We start from the raw sequence: 21,848 nt of genomic DNA on the forward strand, positions 1-21,848 counted from the left end.
AGTGCTCTCGCTCCCACTCCCTTTGCTGGTAACTTGGGTGTAGGACATTTACATCCCTTGTCGTGTTCGGCGAGTAGGAGCATTGCTCTACTCTCCCGTTCAGCAGGTAGCTGGTGAAGGCTGTGTCCTCGCACCCGCTCCCGGTTGCCTTGCATCTGGCCACCTACATAATGGCTCATTCATGTAGTGCCTGTATGGCTCCTCTTGAGCCCGAGGACGGCCATGACCGCTGCCCCTCTTGCCTTGGTCTTGAGCAATTGAGGGAGGGTCTCACGCAGGACGCCTGCATGAACTGTAGCTGTATGCCTCGGGCGCTCAGAGTAGCTTGAGTTGCAGAGGTGGAGCATTTGGCGGCAGCCAACGAACACCTCTCCTCGTCACATTTCCCCCCAGAGCAGTTGAGCCGTTCCCGGCGACGCGGGGGAACGGCGGCTAGGGGGTCACCCCCCAACAGGAGGTCTAGAAATAGGCTGTCCTCTAAGGTGGATCAATTAGCTGCCGACATGGGCACGATGAAGACGCTCTTCTTGGCCTTTCAGCCAGGGGCCGGTATAGGGGCGGCTAGCTTGCCGCCCGGCCCCCCTTCGGTTGTCGCACCTTCACATGACGACGTCATGTCTCTAACGGCTTCGGCTAACCTCTTCAACGAAGAGGTGGAGGACGAGGCCCTGCTCACTCCCGAGGAGGCTTCCCACTCCTCTGCTCAGGGTTCTCTGCAGGAGGAGGACGCCTCTATGGCGGCCATTATTTGTGCGGCCCTGGCACGCTTACAGCTTCCGGTTCCGCAGGCCGATCCGGCTCAGGCTAGCGCCTTTTTCAGGCGTAGCCCTGCCACTGTCCCCCTCACTGTTCCTCCTTCAGAGGAGTACCTGAGGGAGCTCCATGCATACTGGAGTGACACCAAGGAACCTCTCCCACTCCGGCTCTGATGCCCGGACCTTGGCTGCCATGCAGGATTCGGCGAGAGTGGGGCTGGGTCGCATTCCACCCATTGAGCCCACCATCGCCTCCCTGATTCTGGCTCCTGATGAGGCTCTAAGGCCTGATGCCAGGTGCCCTCGGCCTCAGTGCAAGGTCACAGACGAACTGCTCTGTAGCGCCTACGACGCAGCGTCACGCATGGGTCGTATCGGGAACTCCCTCTCCCATTTAATGCTGGCCGTCTCCACCTCTCTGCAGCAGGCTCCGGCTGAGCCTCCTTAGCTGGGCCTCAGTGATGCATCACTACAGGCCTTTGCGTTAATGACTAGGGAAGTGGGGTGAGTTATGTCCTTTCTGGTGCAGACTCGTCGCCAGGTGTGGCTGGCGCAGTCTCCTCTAACGGAGACATGTAGGAGAGTCCTCCGTAGCGTGCCAGTCGAGCCAGGGGAACTGTTTGGGGCAGCTGCCCTGGAGGCACTGGAGCGGGTTGCCCAAGCTAGGCAGACCAGGCAGCAGCTCTCGGGTCTTCATGGGCCTGTGCCCACTCCCAGCAGGCCCAGCGGCCCCTCTAGCAGGCGCACTCAGCCAACAGCTGATGGTGGTGGTTCGCGGTGGTCCCAGCGGCCCACTCAACAGCCTCCCAGTGGCTTTCGGGCCCCCGATTGCCGGCCTTCTAGGCAGCCTCTTACCTCAGCGCCTTACCGGCGCCCCCCAAGGGGCTCCAGAGGCCGGGGGTCGAGGCCCTGAAGCCCCGGGGCCGGTCGTCGGCTGCTTCCAGCAGCAGCTCAGTTACTGGGCTGCCTGTACTTCCGACCCCTGGGTAGTTTCCATCCTAACCCGGGGATACGAATTGCATTTCCGACGCCGGCCCCTAGCCTTCAACCGGGTCAGAATGACAGTTGTCAGCGACCCGGTGAAGGCCTTAGCTCTGGCCTAAGAGTTATCCGTCCTCTTGGCCAAGGGCGCAATCGAGCCAGTAGACCCTCTGTTTCAGTCCGTGGGGGTTCTACTCGGCGTACTTTCTTGTGACCAAGAAAGTCGGCGGATTCCGTCCAGTGCTGGACCTCAGGGGACTCAACAGATTCCTGAAGGTGCTGCCCTTTCATATGCTGACCACAACAGACACCCTTCGTGTTGTCACACAGGGGGAGTGGTTCGCAACCGTGGACTTGAGGGACGCCTACTTCCACGTGCCGATTGCACCCCATCACCGGAAGTTCCTGAGGTTCGCCTTTCGGGGCCAACACTATCAGTTCCGGGTGCTTCCCTTTGGTCTCTCCCTCTCTCCGAGGGTGTTCACCAGGGTCGTGGCGGCAGCTCTCGCACCCCTGCAAGAGCAGGGCGTGAAGGTGCTGCGTATCTAGACGACTGGCTGGTCTGCGCGCCATCCCGGCCTCAAGTGGCCCAGGATACGGCGCGCCTCTTGTCTCACGTAGCCCGGTTGGGCCTGAGAGTGAACATCGAGAAGAGTTGTCTGGAACCTGCCCAACAGGTTATTTACCTGGGGATGGTCCTAGACTCGGTCGCCATGAGGGCCTATCTGGCACCTCCTCGTGTGGACGACATTTCCCACCTTCTTCCCACCTTCAGGCTGGGCAAGATGGTACATTACATCCAGTTCCTCCGGCTCCTGGGCACACTGTCGGCATGCCTCAGCCGTTGTGCCCTTAGGCCTGCTGTCTTTGCGCCCCATACAGATGTGGCTGAACAGCCTCCACTTGGATGCCAAGTGGCACAGGCACAGGAGAGTCAGGGTGTCACAGCGGTGTCTCCGCTCTCTGTCATGCTGGGGGGACAGGGCCTATCTTCTGATGGGTGCGCCAATGGGCGTCATCCCATCCCGCCGGGAGACTGACACTGTGGATGCATGTCTCTCTGGGTGGGGTGCAGTGTGGCAGGGCAGAACTGCTCAGGGTCAGTGGTCCATCCAGGAGGGGGCGCACCATATCAATGTGCTAGAGCTTCGGGCTGTGCTGCTCGCACTCAAGCACTTTTTACCCCAATTGGCGGGCAGGCATATGCTTGTTCGATCGGACAACATGTCCGCCGTTGCCCATATTAACCACCAAGGAGGCACCAGGTCCGTGCAGCTGCTCCGGCTTTCACAGAACCTCTTGTCTTGGGCGTCTCCCCGCTTGACCAGTCTGCGGGCAGCCTTTTTACCAGGAGACCGAAATCAGGTTGCGGATTTCCTCTCTCGGCACAAACCCCCATCAGGGGAGTGGAGGCTTCATCCAGAGGTGGTGGAGAAAATTTGGAACCTTTTTGGCAAGGCCGAGGTGGACCTCTTCGCCTCGGAAGAATCGAGGCACTGCCCCCTCTGGTTCTCCTGGAAGGAGGTGACCGGCCCGATGGGGCAGGATGCTCTGGCGCACGACTGGCCAGACAGTCTCCTGTATGCCTTCCCGCCACTGCCTCTGATATTGCAGACGCTTTACAGGGTTGTTACTCAGGGGCACAGGCTCCTTCTGGTTGCCCCGCGCTGGCCGGGGAGAGTCTGGTTACCACTGCTGCGCAGTCTCTGCTACAGCCCACCATGGCGTCTCCCCGACAGGAAGGACCTTCTGTCACAGCTTGGGGGTCAGATCTGGCATCCGACCCTCACCGCCTTCAGCTCTGGGCCTGGCCTCTGAGGGGCCAAACCCACTGTTGAGCGTTTTAACGGCATCTGTCAGGGAAACTATCCTGAATGCCAGAGCACCATCCACTCGAGTACAGTACGAGTACAAATGGAAGCTCTTCTCCCACTGGTGTGGTGGCCACAATTTTTGAGTTTCTGCAGTCCCTTCTAGATAGTGGTCTTTCTCACTCCACCTTGAAGGTCTATATGGCTGCTATATCTGCCCGACATGTGGGAGTCGACGGCGCCACAGTGGGGCGCCACAGGTTATTGTCCCTCTTCCTGAGAGGGGCTTTACGGCAGCGTCCCCCTAGCACCCCGAGGGCTCCGGCTTGGGACTTGCCCCTAGTGCTGGATGCCCTGTCATCTCCTCCCTTCGAGCCCCTTGCCCAGGTGGAGCTTAAGTGGCTGTCCCTGAAGGCAGCATTTCTCCTTGCCATGACCTCAGGGAAACGTGTTGGAGAGCTACATGCCCTCTCCGTGAGCGATATATGCCTGAGGTGGAACTCCGATGGCTCGGGTGTTGCCCTCTGGCCGAATGTGGCGTTCCTGCCCAAAGTGCTTCCACTAGCCCACTCCAATTGGCCTATCCAGCTGGCGCGCTTTAACATCCCACAGGAGAACGGCACACCTGAGTTGCTGTGCCCTGTGTATGCCCTAGAGGCGTATATTGGTGCTACGGCCCATATACGACAGTCAGAGCAGCTCTTCATCTGCCATGGCGGCACGAGAAGGGGCTGTGCTCTCTCCAAACAGCGGCTGTCCCACTGGGTTGTGGATACAATCTCACATGCCTATGGGGCCAGTGGCCGCCCCCCGCCATCAGGGGTGAGATGTCACTCTACAACAGGGATGGGGAACCTCCGGCCTCCTGGCCGTATACGGCCCGCGAGACCATTTGGTACGGCCCTCGAGGTAATTTATAAACACACGCAAAAAAGAAAAAAATTAAAGAAATCTAGACCGCAAAAAAAATTAAACAAGCGAGTGCCTGTTTTTCCTGGCCAAGGTCAGGGTCCTTGAACACAAGACGAGCCTAACGTGTCATCACGTGGTATATGTCTCGTCTGACAGGGGTGCAGTTCTGATGGAGAGCACCAGAACGCTGCTCCAACACTTCACAAATTGCAGTTTGTGCTCCCATAATGAGCTGTACACATGCCGCAGTTTCTGCGTGGCTGTGTCTTTAGTTGTAAGCCCAGTGGCGATCTGTTCATCTGTCAGACTGATCATACAGTCAATAACTTTCTTGTTATTAGCATCTGGTTAGCTAGCTATGCTAACAAATATAAGAAGCTTTTTCTCTAACCAGTGAGGTAAAGGCACATCTTTATATGGTCATTATAGTTATAACAAAATAAGAGAATAAAGTAAACAGGTATAAAATATTATATGATAGTAAAAAAAAGTTGTTATTAATAAACAAGAATACAGTTTAAAAGGAGAGTGATTTGTAAGATATCCATAAAGAAAATATGGGTGTTGAGAGATGTATCCATAGATCTCTTAATGTTGCTCTCAAAGTATCGGTTACAGTAAAAAAAATCTTCCCGGAGGAGGATGGACCCCCCCTAGAGGAGGTTAGGTCCCCCCACCACTTAAATCATGTCCACATGAAACTAAATACATTTGCACACATCTTGTGTCCATATCTTTCCGTTTTGGTGGTAATGCCACAACCGCGCACGTGAATGCATGCGAGTCATGGTAAGATATCTGGATTAAGAGGTTGCTTTTTCTTTGCACAGCATGAAAGAAAGGCCAAATGAATAGCCTATGATTTTAGTATTTTTAAGCAGAGGTCAATAATTTGTACGGCCCTCGGAGGATGTTGAAAAAATTGAAATGGCCCTTGAGAGGAAAAAGGTTCCCCACCCCTGCTCTACAAGGAGCATCTCAACATCTTGGGCTGCCCTGAGAGGGGTGTCCCTGGAGACCATCTGCGCTGCGGCGTCGTGGGCATCGTCTGGCACATTCTCCAGGTTCTACCGGGTCAATGTCGCCACTCCCCATCCTGTGGGCGTCGTCCTGTTACCGAGCTCCGCTGCTTCCAGCTAGGTAAGCAAGTGTTCGGATTCTTCATGACATGGTTGGTATAGTCATCCAGTGCTAAAAGCACCGCCTCTGGCGGTCAGTAGGGACGAAATAGAACGATAGTTACGGCTGTAACTACGGTTCGATGAGTCCCGGATGACCGCCAGAGTTTCCGGTCACTCAGAATTCTTGTGTGCTTGCGAGAAGATTCTGGGAACCTATCCACTAATGACGCCGGCCTATATAGCCGTAGTCACGTGGGTCACAGGCGACTTTGTTGTTATTGGTACTCGAACTGCGCATGCGTGCGATGGACATATCCAGTGCTAAAAGCACCGCCTCTGCCGGTCATCCGGGACTCATAGAACCGTAGTTACAGCCGTAACTATCGTTTTGAGTGAGGAAAAAGAAGGGTTCAATTCTGGTTTTACTGGCAGAGGGATACAGTTAGCGTTAGGTTGCTTCCATCCTTGAAAATTCAAAGACAGCGGTTCATAAGAACAAGGTCAAGCAGCAGACATTGGGGACAACAATGCTACAGACCTGCAGAGGGCGAAAACAACTCTCTATTGACCATAATGAGCGCTGACTCTTTCGAATGTCACTCAACAACCGTAGGATGACATCAAGTGACCTACAAACAGAATGGCCAACGCCAGCTGGGGAGAAGTGCACAGCGAGGACGGATCGAAGCAGGCTGAAGTCTCACAGAGCTAGAAACAAGCCCTTCATCAATGAGAAGCAAAGAAGAGCCAGGCTGCAGTTTGCAAAAGACCAGAAGAAGTGTGCGAAAAAGTACACGTCCCACTGTCCGGGACGCGTTATTCACAATATCCGACAAGTAGATCTTTCAATTGATTTGTCCGGCGGACAAGTGACGTTTTTCGCCCTGATTTATTGACAAATTATTGATAAATTCAGTTTACAAAAGGCAGAATTCATTCGCAAATTTTACGTGTCCGCCATTGTTCGTTTAGAAATGTTAGTTTCGGTTCTGCTTGTCGATTCCTAAGGAAATGCATCTCGCCGCTTTCTGTACAGTTAGACGGGGCGGGGCGGAGCGCCCCGCGGACCGCAGCTCTCTCTCTATGCTCCGTATCAGCTGTTCGCTGCACGGTGCAGCTCAGCGTCTCTCTCTCTTTCTACGCACAGTGGATTCGCTGCCCGTTTAACAGCCTCATCTTTGTCAAACTGTCTTATGTTCTTTCTCTAACACGTAATGGAGGTTATTAAGCGTTTTAGCTCATGTGTTGTTAATATTGACCACCATTTCCTTTTATGAAGTGAAGCAGCCTCCCTGTCTGTGTCCTCGCGCTGTCCTCACAGTCCCGGACCCCCAGACTTGGAGGAGCACAGGGATGTTAGTATTGTTTATAGAAAGTAGCTACATTATGGAAATGAAAATACTATTTATTTACTTTTACAAACAGTGAGCAGCTGGGCAGCTGCAGCATGTGTATTGCTTTTTTAATTTTTGCATCAGAAGTGGCATGAAGTCCTCCAAAAGCAATGTGAAGGACTATAGAGCAAAAAAAACAAAACACAAATTTTACTCAAAGACATACCTATAAATAAAACAAAACAGCAACTGATAATGCTGCAGTGGTCTCTTCATTTTTTCCAGAGCTGTAGATATTGTCTTAAGAAAGCACTATATTTGTTTCTGTGCCGGCGTGCGTGCGTGTGTGTGTGTGTGTGTGTGTGTGTGTGTGTGTCTCACCTGTCCAGCTCTCTGCAGGTTTCCAAAGAGCACGTCAGGAATGAAGAGCACAGGCTGGGAATCCAGGTCCAGCAAGGCTTTAAACAGCGTGCTGTCCGCCCTCTGGAAGGGGGGGGTCTGCCCTGAGCTGCCATTTTTCCCTATTCAGACAGAGTGTGAACTTGCATCTGTTGCCAGGCAACCATTCAAATTACAGAGTACCAAATGTTTGTACCCTTCATCTTCTTCCTGAGCTGTTTCTTCTCTTCATCACGAAGCTTCCTCTCAGCGCCCTGCAAAAAGCATGAGGGACAGAACATGAGAGGATGCTCATGGAGTTCCAATAAAGGGTCCACAGTGACCTCACCTTGTCACAGAAAACCTTGATCTGAGCGAAGGCCCTGTGGATGGGCCTGCTGCTGCAGCTGCTGTAGCTGTAGCTGTCCATCTGTATGATCAGAGGCATGCCCTTCACTCCTTTCTGCGATGAGAAGTCTGTGCTCAGACAGTTCACTGAGATAAACACCTGGGGGGGAGGGGGGCAGAGAGGTAGAACACAGGTCAGCTTCTGGAGATCAATCTGTAGAGGGAAAGACTGCCGTGCAGCTCAACCAGCCGCGGCGTTATGGGTGGGCCTAATGGGCCTAGGCCCACCCACTCTGGCACTGGGCCCACCCATTCATTGATCAAAACTGACTGTGAGAAAATATAGTTTACCAACATTTTTATTTTTGATTATCAAAATTAACAATAAAATAATAAAATAAGAGCAAACATGTGTCTCCCTTTAAAAGCAACATGAATTAACGTAATCAGGCAACGTAAAATGTGAATTGGACCGAACTCATAGTCGAAGCGCGGGAGCAAGCACATTGTGGAACGTCTCACGGCCGGGCGCAGATGAAGGAGGACAGTGGACAGGACAGACACAAAAAAGATACCGCACTCGCTAACGATTTCACAAAAATCGATATTCAGGTTTTTAAAAGAGGGAGAACAGAGTTGCCCGTGCCGGAACCACCACACTCATCATCCTCACAGCAGGTGCCGCCTCAGAGAGACGAGTGTGTTTAATGTTGTGCTCCGGCTGAGCTCAGTCCCTCTGCGGGACGCAGCATCCGTTGGAAGGACAACAGAAAATAGCATCCGAGTGCCGGACCTATCAGCCATAGATGACCCGGCGGCTACACAGCCAAAGCTCATAAAGTACTCTCAGACACTTTTCGGACAAAGAAAAAGGAGCTTCGTTGCCCACTGGTATGACAAGTACACATTATTGGAGTATAGCATTAGCAAGGACAGTGTGTTTTGTCAAATGTGCCGGCATTTTAGTGAGAAAGGCGGGGCCGGCGGAGAAGATACATTCAGTCGCCATGGTTACAGGGATTGGAAAGACATCGACTATACTCTCAGTAAATACGAATACAGCGCAGCTCATGCAATAGCTATGGAGAGAAATACAAACTACAGACAGTGCGTGAAATCTGACCATGGCAGTGGCGGCGCCAGGGTATGGCTGGGGTAGGCTACAGCCATACAAAGAAATGGCTTAGCCCCACCTTAGCCCCACCATGAAAGATTATGTTAAAGTAAGCATGTTGAGAACAAGGATTGCGAAAATCTACCGGTGGTGTCCACAACACACAAATTGATCCTGCTGTAACAACAAGTGCACGTTACTGATGCAATATGGTTGAGACCATTCGGGCTTATGCTAGAGGGGTGCAAGGAATATTCTAAGTAGTGGGGGAGTTTTATACACTAAAGGTGTGGAAACTCTCTCGCGTTATAATATCAGGGCGGCCGCGGTCAGATCAAAATGCCTCTGAATGCAATTTGAATAAACCTACAGCCAATCAGAGCAACGCAACGTCACGTTCACAGTGAAAAGTCCCCAAACTTGCGCCTAGTAAATTGCACAGACAGCAGAACTTCTAGGATTAATTATTATTACTAGTATATTTCGGATGGATAGATTTGTTCTTAAACGCCCTCGCATTGAGGTACAAGTCGAACAGGTGCCAGAGTCACACGACCCACCTGAAGAGGATGCCACCCAGCGGGGAACCGATGGGATTGGAGAGGCCAGAGGTGGCGAAGATGAGGAAAATGTGGAGCAGGAGGCCGCCAACGTTAGCGACATCAGCCAAGGACCTGAGGCTGCTAGCGACATTAGCCAAGGACCCGGAGATGGACCAAAACGTCCAATTTCCAAAAATGATCCGTTAAGACAGATTGAAAGCCAGCAACGGTCTTTTAATGGGGCCTGGTTTGACACATACAGCTGGGTCGAATATTCAGTTGAAAATGACACATTGTTTTGCTTTGCCTGTCGTAATTTTTTTGGGTGCTGGGAAGCGATTCCATTCCGAGCCTGCCTTTACCAATGGAGTTAAAAACTGGAAAAATGCAACGGGAGCTTTCAAAAAACACAACGGGAGTGCCATGGAGGCATGGGCTGAATTTAAAAACAGACAACGAAAGATGGCTCAAGACTGAGAAACACGATTGATGCAGGTCATTTAAAACTAGTGAAAGAAAACCGTGAGTACATGAAGGCCGTGGTGATGTCCTTACGTTATACTGCAAGTCAAAGCATTGCACAGCGAGGTCACCGGGAGCAGGAGGGTGAGGAGAACTCGGTTAATAGGGGAAACTTCCGAGAGCTGCTACACTTAATTGGTGAATTTGACGTGACTGTAGCAAAGACACTGAACGACAATCCTCAAAATGCTAAATACACACATCAAGACATCCAAAACGAGATTTTCCAGATAGTGGCAGATATGGTCCGAAGTGCAGAAATTAGGGAAGCTGAAGGTTTCGCTCTGATGGATGATGAAACCAAAGATGTCAGTAAAAGCGAGCAACTGTCCATCATTGTAAGTTATCTAAAAGGAGAACAAGTGCGTGAAGAATTCCTGCACTTCAGACGCACAGAGGGCCTGGACGCTGACTCGCTCCTCAGTACCATCAAACAGACATTCAGCCAATGCAACATCGACCCCCACATGTGTGTTAGACAGTGTTACGATGGGGCTGCTGTCATGTCAGGATGCAAGAACGGAGTACAGCAGAAGTTTAAAAAGGAGGTGCCAAATGCTTTGTATATCCACTGCCATGCACACAGATTAAACCTCGTGTTGGTTGATGTGGTCCGCAACGTTGAGGCAGCAGCCTACTTTTTTGAAACTGTACAAATGCTGTACAACTTCTTTGCCAACTCAGTCGCCCATGATATTTTCATCAAGAAACAGAGAGAAATTGAGCCAACTTCACAACCAGTTGAACCTAAGAACGGAAACACGCTGGTCATGTCAATATACAGCGCTGGTGGCTATCCGCAAATCACTGCCTGCAGTAAAGGCAACATTTACAGAGATCATGTCTCAGCCCAATGCGCGGAGGAAAACGGAGGCCAGAGCGGTGAGTGGACTAATTGATGAGCAGTTTGTCTTGTTTCTTACGCTTTTTCGAGGATCTTTTCCATGTCACAAAGTTCATGTCTGACCAGCTCCAATATCCCAGCCTTGAGCTTTCCTCCGCAATGGACTTGGCTGATTTGTTCATAGCGACACTGACAGACAGACGCGCAGAGGAGCCATGGAGGTTAATTCGGGACGGAGTAAGCGACCGGTGCACCAAAGCCAATGTAAATCACAATGAGACACCCGAAAGGAGACAGGCACAGCCTCCTCGACATCTACAGGAGTTTGTTGTGGAAGCCCAAATCGAACGCACACCAGTTACATCCCTAGATGCGGTGCGCACAGAGTGTTTCTACCCAGTAATCGACAGACTTGTGGTTGAAATGAGAAGACGTTTCTCAACCGAGGCCGGTGGTGTCCTATCCGGAGTCTCGGCACTCAGCCCCAAACATGCATCCTTCTTAGACAATAAATGTCTGCAACCCATGGCCAAGTTCTATGGAGTGACGGAAGAGAACCTGACCCCAGAGCTACACCAGGTTAAGCGCCTACTGGAAAGAAAGAAACAACAGGGACATGAACTGAAGGACACAGCGGAATGAATATATATATATTTTTTTCTCTCTCTCTATATATATATATATGGACCATGGAACCATCCTCCATCCACTCAACCCAGAGGGCCGACAGGGAGAGATCATTGAGAAAAATCGGGAACACCTAAACGTTTTACTGGACATCATTCGTATGTCCAAATCAGCAAAGCTTCTGAGTGTGAAACAGTATCTGCTGCCCAGCTGCTTCATTATGAAACGTATCTTCAGCTCATGAAATCTCTGCAGTATCAAAAGGAAGTAGCCTAATGATACATCTGCAGCCTCTGAAAAGTGCTGTGTCAGAGAGCCAATGCCATTTACGCACGGCCCCTCACTTCACTAGAACCGCTAAAAAGGACAGCCACACAGACACACAATCTGTAATTATTCCATATTCTGCAGTTGTATGCTCTTTGTTTCTAAATGTATCAATGTATTGTGAACCAAAACAAAATAACATGCAGTATAACATTTAATTTCACTGCCGCGTGCCGCTTAATCATTTAAATAATATTTAAGCTTCTTATAGGCCTACGTGAAAATGTTTACATTGGCCCACCCAAAATTAAAATCCTGGCGCCGTGGCTGAGCTCAACTATTATGAAATAAGTGTATATACCAAACTTAATTAAAATATGTTTCATAACAACAAATCTGCTTAAATATTTTAGCAATTCCATATAATAAAATACACATTGAGTTATCCATACTTTCATTCATAACATCTATCCATACATGGTAAGTATAATATCAAATACTTTATCAATCACAGAGAGAGACTAGGTTATGTGACAGTTGCAACATATTAGAATTACATTGATGACTATTTGTTTATACGTAAGTGGAAGTAAAAACATGCAATACAAGTCAGATAAATCTTTATGAATGTACAAACATTTTGGTTTTAAATTAATGTAAGAAAAAACTATTTTTTAGTATTTTAAATGATTTTTATATACAAGCTGTTGGTATAAACAGTTGAGTTAGTTGGCTAGAGTAATTTTACATTTCCCCACTGTGAGACTAATACATTATTTCTAATTCTGATAATATACAGTTATAGTTTGCTAAAAGTAATGCAGATTGAACTGTCCATGCTCAGCAATAAGCTAGTGGTGTGCAGCTTTTAAAATGTCCTGTGTTATTATCTATGAAATCACTATGTATTCTGACCATAGTCACTGTTGTACTGTCATTATCTGGCACAGGCCAACATACAACTGAGAACTAAGTAACTTTGCAAACAGAAAACTCTCACAGGAGAGGTGTGAAGCTATACCTTGCAACAAGCTACACTACAGAACACACAATAGAGTGATAACACTGATAGACAGAGAATATATAAATATATATATTACAGAAACACTACAGAGCTGTCGGATCTGAACAGTGAGTTATCCCACAGAGGAGGTTTAAAGACTAATCCACTGCATTTTCTCAAAAACAACCCTGATTCAGTAGTTATTTAAAGCCAGCCCCTCTACTTCACATCACACATGAGGGAACAGATCCCCATGATGATTTTCCAGTTAAACAAGAACGTTAGATTCCTCACCGCGGCTCATCAGCAGATTCCCACTACGCAGCATCAACAACATCGTGCCTAAACCTGCAGAGGTGAGGGCTGTGAAGGACTGCAGCACAAAGAAACTCTACACACCTCCACAGACACAGAACATTGAACGTGTTGCTGCTAGCTATGTGTGTAATGAATGTGTGTGTGTGTGTGTGTGTGTGTGTGTGTGTGTGTGTGTGTGTGTGTGTGTGTGTGTGTGTGTGTGTGTGTGTGTGTGTGTGTGTGTGTCTTGTAGTACTGCATGTTTGAGCTATCAAATACCTTCCTAAAAAGAGAATGGCTCTGATAAGTGGCTGTCAGTGCCATCCGCTCAACCAGGCACAAACAAACATTACATTGCATTTAGCTGACGCTTTTATCCAAAGCAACTTACAATAAGTGTATTCGACCAAGAAGATACAAACTTGAAGAAAACAGAATAATATAAGTACATCAGGTTTCATAGAGCCAAAACATTTCAAGTGCTACTCAACTGGCTTTAGATAAGCCAGTCCTTTATTAGTATATATATATGTAAGTGCTTTGTTAGCAATTTTATTGCTCGAAGTGGAGTCGAAAGAGATGAGTTTTCAGTCTGCGCCGAAAGATGTGAAAGCTTTTTCGCCTGCCGTCTGTCTGCAGACTTGTCAAAGTATTAATTCATGGTTTTTACTAACCGGTATCAGTATGTTGTTACCTCGGCATCATTTTGAAACGTGTATTACAATTAAATCACGGTCAAATATGTTCATTTTGTTGTAGTTGTAGCCCCCTTGCCAGCGATTCTCTCATTAGTTTAGCACAGGGGTACTCAAATACAAATCTTAAAAAGGTCCAACATTTTTTTTCCAATAAGACAAAGGTCCGTTTATTACAGTCATTCAAACTTTTAAACAATTACAACAAGATTCTTAACACAAGGTTGCAAAAACAAAAATAATCTGAATGCAGCAGTTTTCATTGTTATTGTGTCTGTCCTTGATCCCTCAGAGTCGCAGTGTAAGAGCTGCACAGTTATGAATAAAGGCAGCTGCACCCTCTTTCATTCAGCATTCCCATTATTGCTTTATAAATATCTTGCCCCCTTGTGTGTCCATTGAGGTTCGTCAGGCCCAACACATCTTCAACAAAGTCCCCCTTTGCCTCATCATAAAAACTCACAAACACCAGCAACTGAGCATTGTCAGTGGTGCCAGTGGACTCACCCACAGCTAAGGAAATGCACTGTGCATTTTGTATTCCATCACAAAGCTGATGAATGAAATCACCAGCCAGTGTTTCTGTCCTTCTGGTTGCTGTGGAATCTGAGAGAGGGATTTGCTTGACCTGTTATTTCCTCTTTTAGTTTGCCTTCAAACATGGTCTCCATCACTTCAGTCATGCATTCTTTTATACTTCAGTTATTATCCAGTGGAAAGCCCTTACCTACTGGCCTAGTTCAATCAAAGTGGTTACTTTTTTTGGCTGGGCAGTGTAGTTCTACACACCGTCTTATTTGACTTTCTCAGGACTTAAAAAGGTTTTTGGGGGGCAGACCCCCACAAAGAAAAAAATATATTTACACACGTAAGGTCATCATCTTAACAGTTTTGTATGCTCATCCGTGAGCAGAGCATCAAGTTGACATGTCTATTACAGCTGAATGCGGCGATTACCATCTTGTTCAGCAAAACGCCTCACAAACTTATTAAGATCCAAAGCTTTAGTGCGTTTTGATTCAATGCTGAGTACAGCCAACCTGACAGTCTCTTCTCTGTCATTGTAGGCCGCAAATACCTAATTCCTTCAGTACTTTGGCCCGAATGCTTCTCAAGGCGTGCGTCTTGTGCTGAATTCACTTGCACTCGGATATTAGAGACTTTCTCTCATAAATGTCCGATGAGCCACAACTTTTCTTTCAAAACAAAGCTGCCAACTGGGGTGGCAGCTGGGGTGGCAAGGCCTATTTTGAGGGTAGCAGTTGCCCCCCCATGCCGCCCCAGTAGGTGAAACTAGGCTACTAGCTACAGTACAGATGCAACTAGAGGAGTTGTTAACTCTCGCTCTGACTTTTATTTATTTTTTAAACACACGCATTTTTCCCACCCGCATTCCGTGAAGACCCGCCCTACTGTGCCTCTGATTCGCAGACTGTTGGTGGGGGAAAAAAACGCTGACGGGATGCTGAATGTGATTGGACCAATGCGTTGACAGACACACACAGACAGTGGAACAGTCGGACATGCAGAGCGCTGTTGTTGGACATAGCGGAACATTTTGACTCGTTGTGTTGTGGCGATGTCTCGCAGATAACACATATGAAAAGTATAATTTGCTCAGAGTCCAGAGGATGAGTTTGAGGATGCCTGGTTTAGCATATTCAGCCTGGTTGTTGGCCCGGAAAGAACCTGGATTTTGGAGAGCCAGAAAAACTGTGAAAAAGTACCCGTTAGCCGGAACTACCCCTAGTGGAAACGCAACACAAAAAAGGGCCGGGCCTGGTCTGATGAGTCTCGATTTCTGCTGGGACATTCGGACAGTAGGGTCAGAATGTGGCGTAAACAACGTGAGAGCATTGATCCATCCTGCCTTATCAACGGTTCAGGCTGGTGGTGGTGGTTAATGGTGAGGGGACTATTTTCTTGGCATACTTTGGGCCCCTTAGTACCAATTGAGCATCGATTAACACCACAGCCTAACTGAGTATTGTTGCTGACCATCAGGCCTGCCCCAACAACATGGCCAACTTGGGGCCCTACGCGAAATTATGTCATGAGGCCCCTGGGTCTGTACACAACGCGTCACTCACCTGTCGCGAGCGGGGGGGGGGGGGGGGGTAGAGTGTTAGCGCCGGAGCCTCACTTAGGAGAAACTGTTGCACGCATAACTGCGCCTTGCGTAAGATGATGCCCTACGTACTGCGCGGGTTCTGCGCATGCTGACCATGTCCATCCCTTTATGACCACAGTGTACCCATCTTCTGATGGCTACTTCCAGCAGGATAGCGCCCCATGTCACAAAGCTCAAATTATCTCCAACTGGTTTCTTGAACATGACAATAATTTCACTGAACTCAAATGGCCTCGACAGTCACCAGATCTCAATACTTTAGAGCACCTTTGGGATGTGATGGAACCAATGATTCCCATCATGGATGTGCAGCCAACAGATCTGCAGCAACTGCGTGATGGTATGTCAATATGGACCAGAATCTCTATCTATATATACACACAGTGGCGAGCCTCTCTGAGGGCCTAAGATATTCTACAAAATAATATTTAAAAACATAAATATATTTTGTTTTAGTTATATTTTTGATTAGTTTTACCAAAATAACTTGATTTAATTGTATTTAAAATAACTAGGGCTGTCCAGATAACGCGTTAACGAAAAGAAAAAAAATAACGCCACTAATTATTTTAACGCGATTAACGCATGTGCATTTTTTGTCCTTGCCCGCCCTGTAGTTTCAGAGCGCGAGTTTAAAATACCATATACAATCCAAGCACACTGCTGATGCCAACAGCCCCGCTCCTGTCGCCCGATTGCAGCAGACCACACTTGAAAGTGTGCAGGGGAGAGGCCTGGACACGTCTACGAGCAGCAAACTTTCAACAAAGATCACTAAATGGGTGGCGACAGCTTGCAGGCCAATTAACATTGTGGAGGACAAGGGGCTGCGTGATATAATTTGGGTCGCATCCAACGACTGCACTTATGAATTGCCTTCCAGAGCCACCACTGTGTCGAAAATACACAACTTGTATGAAGTCCAAAAAGCGTAAGTAGAGGAAGATTTAAGAAAGACTCACCGGAGACTATTAGACTACGCTCAGTTGACAGTTACCTCGGGGTCACAGCACATTATTTTGACCCACAGTGGGAACTTCAGTCTCATGCTTTGACAGTTATGAAAACAGAGGAGCGGCATTTCGCCGAGAACTGCGCCGACACACACACAGACACGCATATTTGTCCACTCATATTTTGATAAGAGTATTAAAAACTTGAAAAATATACCTCTAAAAAAGTACATTTAGAACAGATAAAAAATGTGCGATTAATTTGCGATAAATATTTTAATCGACTGACAGCCCTTAAAATAACATTTCCAAATAAATAAATCCTTCGAATCTGCCTATTCAGTTTCTGTTTGAATGTGAAGGGTTAAATAAAGAAGCTCCTTTAGCCGTCTCTGCGAGTTACTGTGAAGATAGGAGCTGATTGGTGGTCCTGCAGTAAATTCACAGAGGGCCCGCTATAGTAACTGAACCAGAGAGTAATGTCAAATGACAGTACAATTGACCAATCATATCTTCCCTCTAAATGGGTGGGTTTTATTATCGCGGACTTTATGACAAGTTCCGCCCGCTGTGAAGCTTTTCCTGTTTCCATATCAACAACAACAACTTCCTGTCAACAGTGTAAACTCGCCTTCAAAATAAAAGCCTGCCAAATTACACTTAAGACACACAACTGCAACGACAGTAACCAACACAATGCAATATCTTTTTCAATTTCAAAGAACACAAATATGTTATTTACAGGTGTTGTTTTGTGTGGTAGAGGGTCGCTTTCATTGATGTGTTTTGCACCCCGGGCCGTTGTTTTGATATTCCACTGAAGTATCAGCTGTGACGTAATAACTTTTTTTCTTTTTCGAGGGAAGGGGTGGGGGTCAGAAGGCCTAGGTATAAAAGTCACGGCTCGCCACTGCACACACATTTACGGTATGTCCGGCAGTGGTTCAGTCAGTAGGGGCTTGGACTGTGAGCTGTAGTTTTATCATGCCAAAAAGCTGCTGTGTGGTTTATTGCACCTCAAACATTAACAAAAAGTCCAGAGTTACGTTTTTCTGTACTTCCTCAAAGAAAAAAGGACAGTTAAAGAAGAGCTCTGTAGCTTCAGGCTTGATCGGTATTCAAATGACAGCGTTGTTTTCCCCCAAAAGTGGGTGGGGCTGTAAAGTGACGTAGATGTTACTCCATGGACATCGATCGCCTACTACTATATTTAACCATAAATCGAGCCCGATCGTCAATTTCCAACGATTTAATGTAATTGTTTGCCTGTCTGGCCATTGTAATCGGGCTCTTTGAATATCCAAAAATCCACGGTTTTCTTCCATTTCTGATCGGATTGGCAAAACCTTCAGAATTTGCATTGACCGCCATTCAAATTGCAGCTTTGTTTTCCCCCAAAAGTGGGCAGAGCCTTAATTTTTGCCAGAAGTGACGCATGTGTTACTCTCATGTATCCCCCAAACCACACACCCCTTCAAAATAAAAGCCCTATAGTTTTCCTGTATCGTTACAGGAAGTGCTGGAAGGGGGATGTTTTTTCAAAATAAAAGCCCTAGAATATTAAAGGCCCAGTGAAGTGCATGTTTTTGCACCAAAATGAAATGGCAGTTTCATTCCTTACATATCATTGTGCCTGTTCATGGCTAAAATAATTTTTAATAATTCATAATTAATGAATTATTAATTTTGCCGTCTGAGCCTAACGGAAGTTGCAGACGATAGTGGCTGTGACGTCACAAGATGTACCCAGTTGCGATTGTAAACATGGCGGAGACTCTGGAAAGTGATACTAGTGTGAGAGAAATGATTGATTTGGACAGCTTTTCGGACAGGATAGATGAGGAAAGTGATCAATCTGGTGCACTTTGAGGGCAACATTAAGAGATTTATGGATACAGCTCTCAACACTCATATGAAACATATATTTCAATAATCAAAAAACATTGGAAGGATTTCTTAACCTATTTTATACAACTAATATTACATAGATGGAAATATTTGTTTACATAGATGACCAAACCCACTGAGATAACTTAGGCTACAGTTTACCTCCCTGAGCTGACGTTATCTCTCTCCTTATTGTTGAAACAGCTAATCTCCGTTAGCTCCGAGCTAGCACCAGATGCTAACAACAACCCTGTAACTCTGTCAGTCTCTCTTTCTCTCTCTCTCGAATCGACCACTGGCCTTTATTTATCATGATCAATCAAATAATCTACGAAACAATGACACCAGCCAGGCTCACCTTCATCTTTTGGGAACAGAAACATCGCCACTTCGGCAGACTTGACATTACTACAGCCAGCGGCAATGCATCGTTTCCCCTGTGTTTTTCATCCCTCTTTCTTCACTGTCGCCTCCATTGTCAGGTTTTCTCGATTGGCAATCACTTCCAGTCGACTCCGACACACTTTCCAGGAAAATACTAGCTCAAAAACGTTGAGAAATTCGACTTTGAAAAATAGAAAAAACGAACGGTGGTGAATGTAAACAGTGCGGCGGCGTCCATCTCGTGACGTCACGCAGTAGATCGCAAGCCACGCCCACGAAGGCGAAGGTCGACTGCAGATTTCCCCGGAAAATTCAAAACTCGTCAAATTTGTTGCTATTCCAACATTTTTTGATATGGGTTCCAATGGACAATTTTGGTCATTACTATACGTATTAGCATAACAGATCATGCACAGGTGCACACTTCACAGGGCCTTTAAAGGTTTTTTTTTGGAGAAATTTTGGAGAAACCAGCTCGAGTGCGCTAGAATTTGAAAATACACTGCCGGAAAAAATCTGCCACTTCATTAAAGAGCCCCTCCTCCAACACACACGAACGTGCACATGACCAATGAGGGCACGAGATGAGTTTGTGCACAGATGGAAGACTGACAGGCAGGTAGGCCATCCATTATTTTAGCCGGGCCGGCTAAAATGATTGGTCGTGCTTTTTACAGTACTACGGCTTCCACAGATGACATTTTGTATCGATTTTTGGTCAAAGCACTTAAAGTCCATGAAATGTCCAAAATAAATGTTATTCTGTGTTAATAAATCGCTTCATCACTTTCCACTGTTTCATTTGACATATCAACATCAATGATTCTTTCCATAAATACCCCCCAAATAACATGAAATGTGTGCCACTTTCCCGTGTTATTCCGCTCCGGTAGCGAAAAGCTTGCCAGCCATTAAGCCAACTGTGTGACGTCACACGTGGCAAACACCAGCCTCGTCTGGATGGTTTGTTTTGTATCCTTCCGCTATTTTCGCTCAACATATGTGTAACCGGACCTCGCTAAACTTTTTTTATCTAACAATTCATGATGGGGAAGCGATGTGTAGTTGTGAGCTGTGAATGTTTCCTGATTGCTATAAACATTGATCATGGGTGCTGGAAGATTGTGCACAAAACTCGGGTCAGAATTAAGTTACTACAGGTGTTATGCCAGCTTGAGCTAAATGTCACCAGAGTACAGTGAACTTGCCAAGTGACTGAAATATATAAAAGTTGAAGTGAAATAAGTAAGGCCAAAAATGAATTACGTCTGAATATCTTTATTATTTTTACCACTTTTAATTATTTGTGGGCTCGCACATATACCAAAATAGACTAATGTACACTGCAATAAAGATCAAATGTTACAAGTGAAAAATTAACAAAAGAACCCTTTTTTATTTATCAAACAGTAAATTAATACAATCTTACAAACTTGTGATTTGGAAAATGTTGTTATATTTACATGTTTCTTTGGGAAAATAATATTGTAAATGATGTACTTTGTAAATTATTTACATCATGCGAAACCATTTTAACCAGTTCAGCTGCATGACTTATGTCAAATTACAGATTTGGCCATTGAAATCCCTGATAGCGGCCTCCCGGTTCAGGGTAAGTCTTCCGTATCTCGGTTACAGCACATGCAGGCAGCGGGACTCTGATTTTTGGGCCGAGTACACCCCAGCACCAACGTACAAACTGTCGATAAGCTGTATATCGATACTTCCTAATGAAAAAAAAGTATACAGATTATAAATATATTTGGAGAAAAATAAAATGTTATGTAGTACTATTATGTAGCAATGGTTACAAATTGGCTTATAACATGATATTTGTATTTTACTTGTACAAAATAAATATGAGGTTATACATGACTGCTTGACAGAATCATAGACCTCTTATATATTTCCTCACATGTGTAGTTGTTTCTTTTACCAAGCATACATTGAACTTGCATACACAGAAAAAATAAAAGCCAAGCTGTTTTTGACTGCTTGAAAGAGTTTAATGGTATCTTTAAAAGTGTACCATATCTGTAGCGACTAAAAGTATTATATGAAAGCAAAGCTGCAATAGGCAGTTGGGTCAATCAATATTTATTTACTGGTGTAGTGGGCCATCAACTGCTCTGTGTTGTTGTTTTTATTGAAGATACGCTATTTTCAGTGTCCAAACACTGAGACAGCCTTCTCTAAAGCCTGGGTGGCTAATAATGCACCTTGGTTTCTCGTCGGTGTCTTCTATCTGGCAGAGTCCTGCACGGGTCTGATTTTCAAGACCCGCTCCCGCCCCGCACCCGTGACGTGCAATACCGAACCCGCCCCGCTACCCGCACATATTGCCAATTAGTTCCGCAACCCGACCCGACGGCACAAGATCCGCAACCCGACCCGAACCCGCATATATAGCAGTGACAACGTGCAATTATTAACACACGCAGTTGCATATTTGGCTCAAAAAGCCTGGGATGTTGTTTATTTTCTCCATCTAGGATGACACCAAAAGCCTCCCAGACGTTGGATTTCGCTCTTGAGGAAGAGTTATTGAAAATGCTGTAGGGCCTATTCTCCGCTATAGAGAGCTTCACCTCAGCCAATCAGAATGTGGTGCGCTCAGCAGCAGATAGATGCACTGCAGAGGTTATGATTATGCTCGGTCCCGCGGAGGAGAGGTCTGAGGATTTAAACATTAAACTAAATTATTATTGTTTAAATATATTTATTATGCAACACCCGCAACCGGACCCACATCATCTTTGTTTTACCCAGAAGCGAACCCGGAAAAAAGCGTTTGAAAAAATACCACCCGCAAATCACCTTTTTTGCGGGTCACCCGTTGTACCCGCGGATACCCGACCCGATGCAGGACTCTGCTATCTGGTCAGTAGGTTGCAAACTGTCTATTTGTTCCATCACCTGCCAGATCTCTCTGCAGCATACAC

General features: G+C 46.7%; 1 protein-coding gene across 1 annotated transcript in view; it reads right to left on the reverse strand.

Annotated features, from left to right (window-relative positions):
• LOC307046561 (grainyhead-like protein 2 homolog) overlaps positions 1 to 21,848 on the reverse strand; it is a 34,979-nt gene that overhangs the window by 5,065 nt on the left and 8,066 nt on the right. Inside the window, exons 8-10 of the mRNA XM_079692972.1 lie at positions 7,642 to 7,800; positions 7,510 to 7,567; positions 7,296 to 7,435 (exon numbers count right to left, since the gene is read on the reverse strand). Coding sequence (XP_079549098.1) covers positions 7,296 to 7,435; positions 7,510 to 7,567; positions 7,642 to 7,800 — 357 coding nt within the window. The remainder of the gene's footprint in view (positions 1 to 7,295; positions 7,436 to 7,509; positions 7,568 to 7,641; positions 7,801 to 21,848) is intronic.

Source organism: Notothenia rossii, assembly GCF_949606895.1.
Source record: "Notothenia rossii genome assembly, chromosome: 7".
NCBI lineage: Eukaryota > Metazoa > Chordata > Actinopteri > Perciformes > Nototheniidae > Notothenia > Notothenia rossii.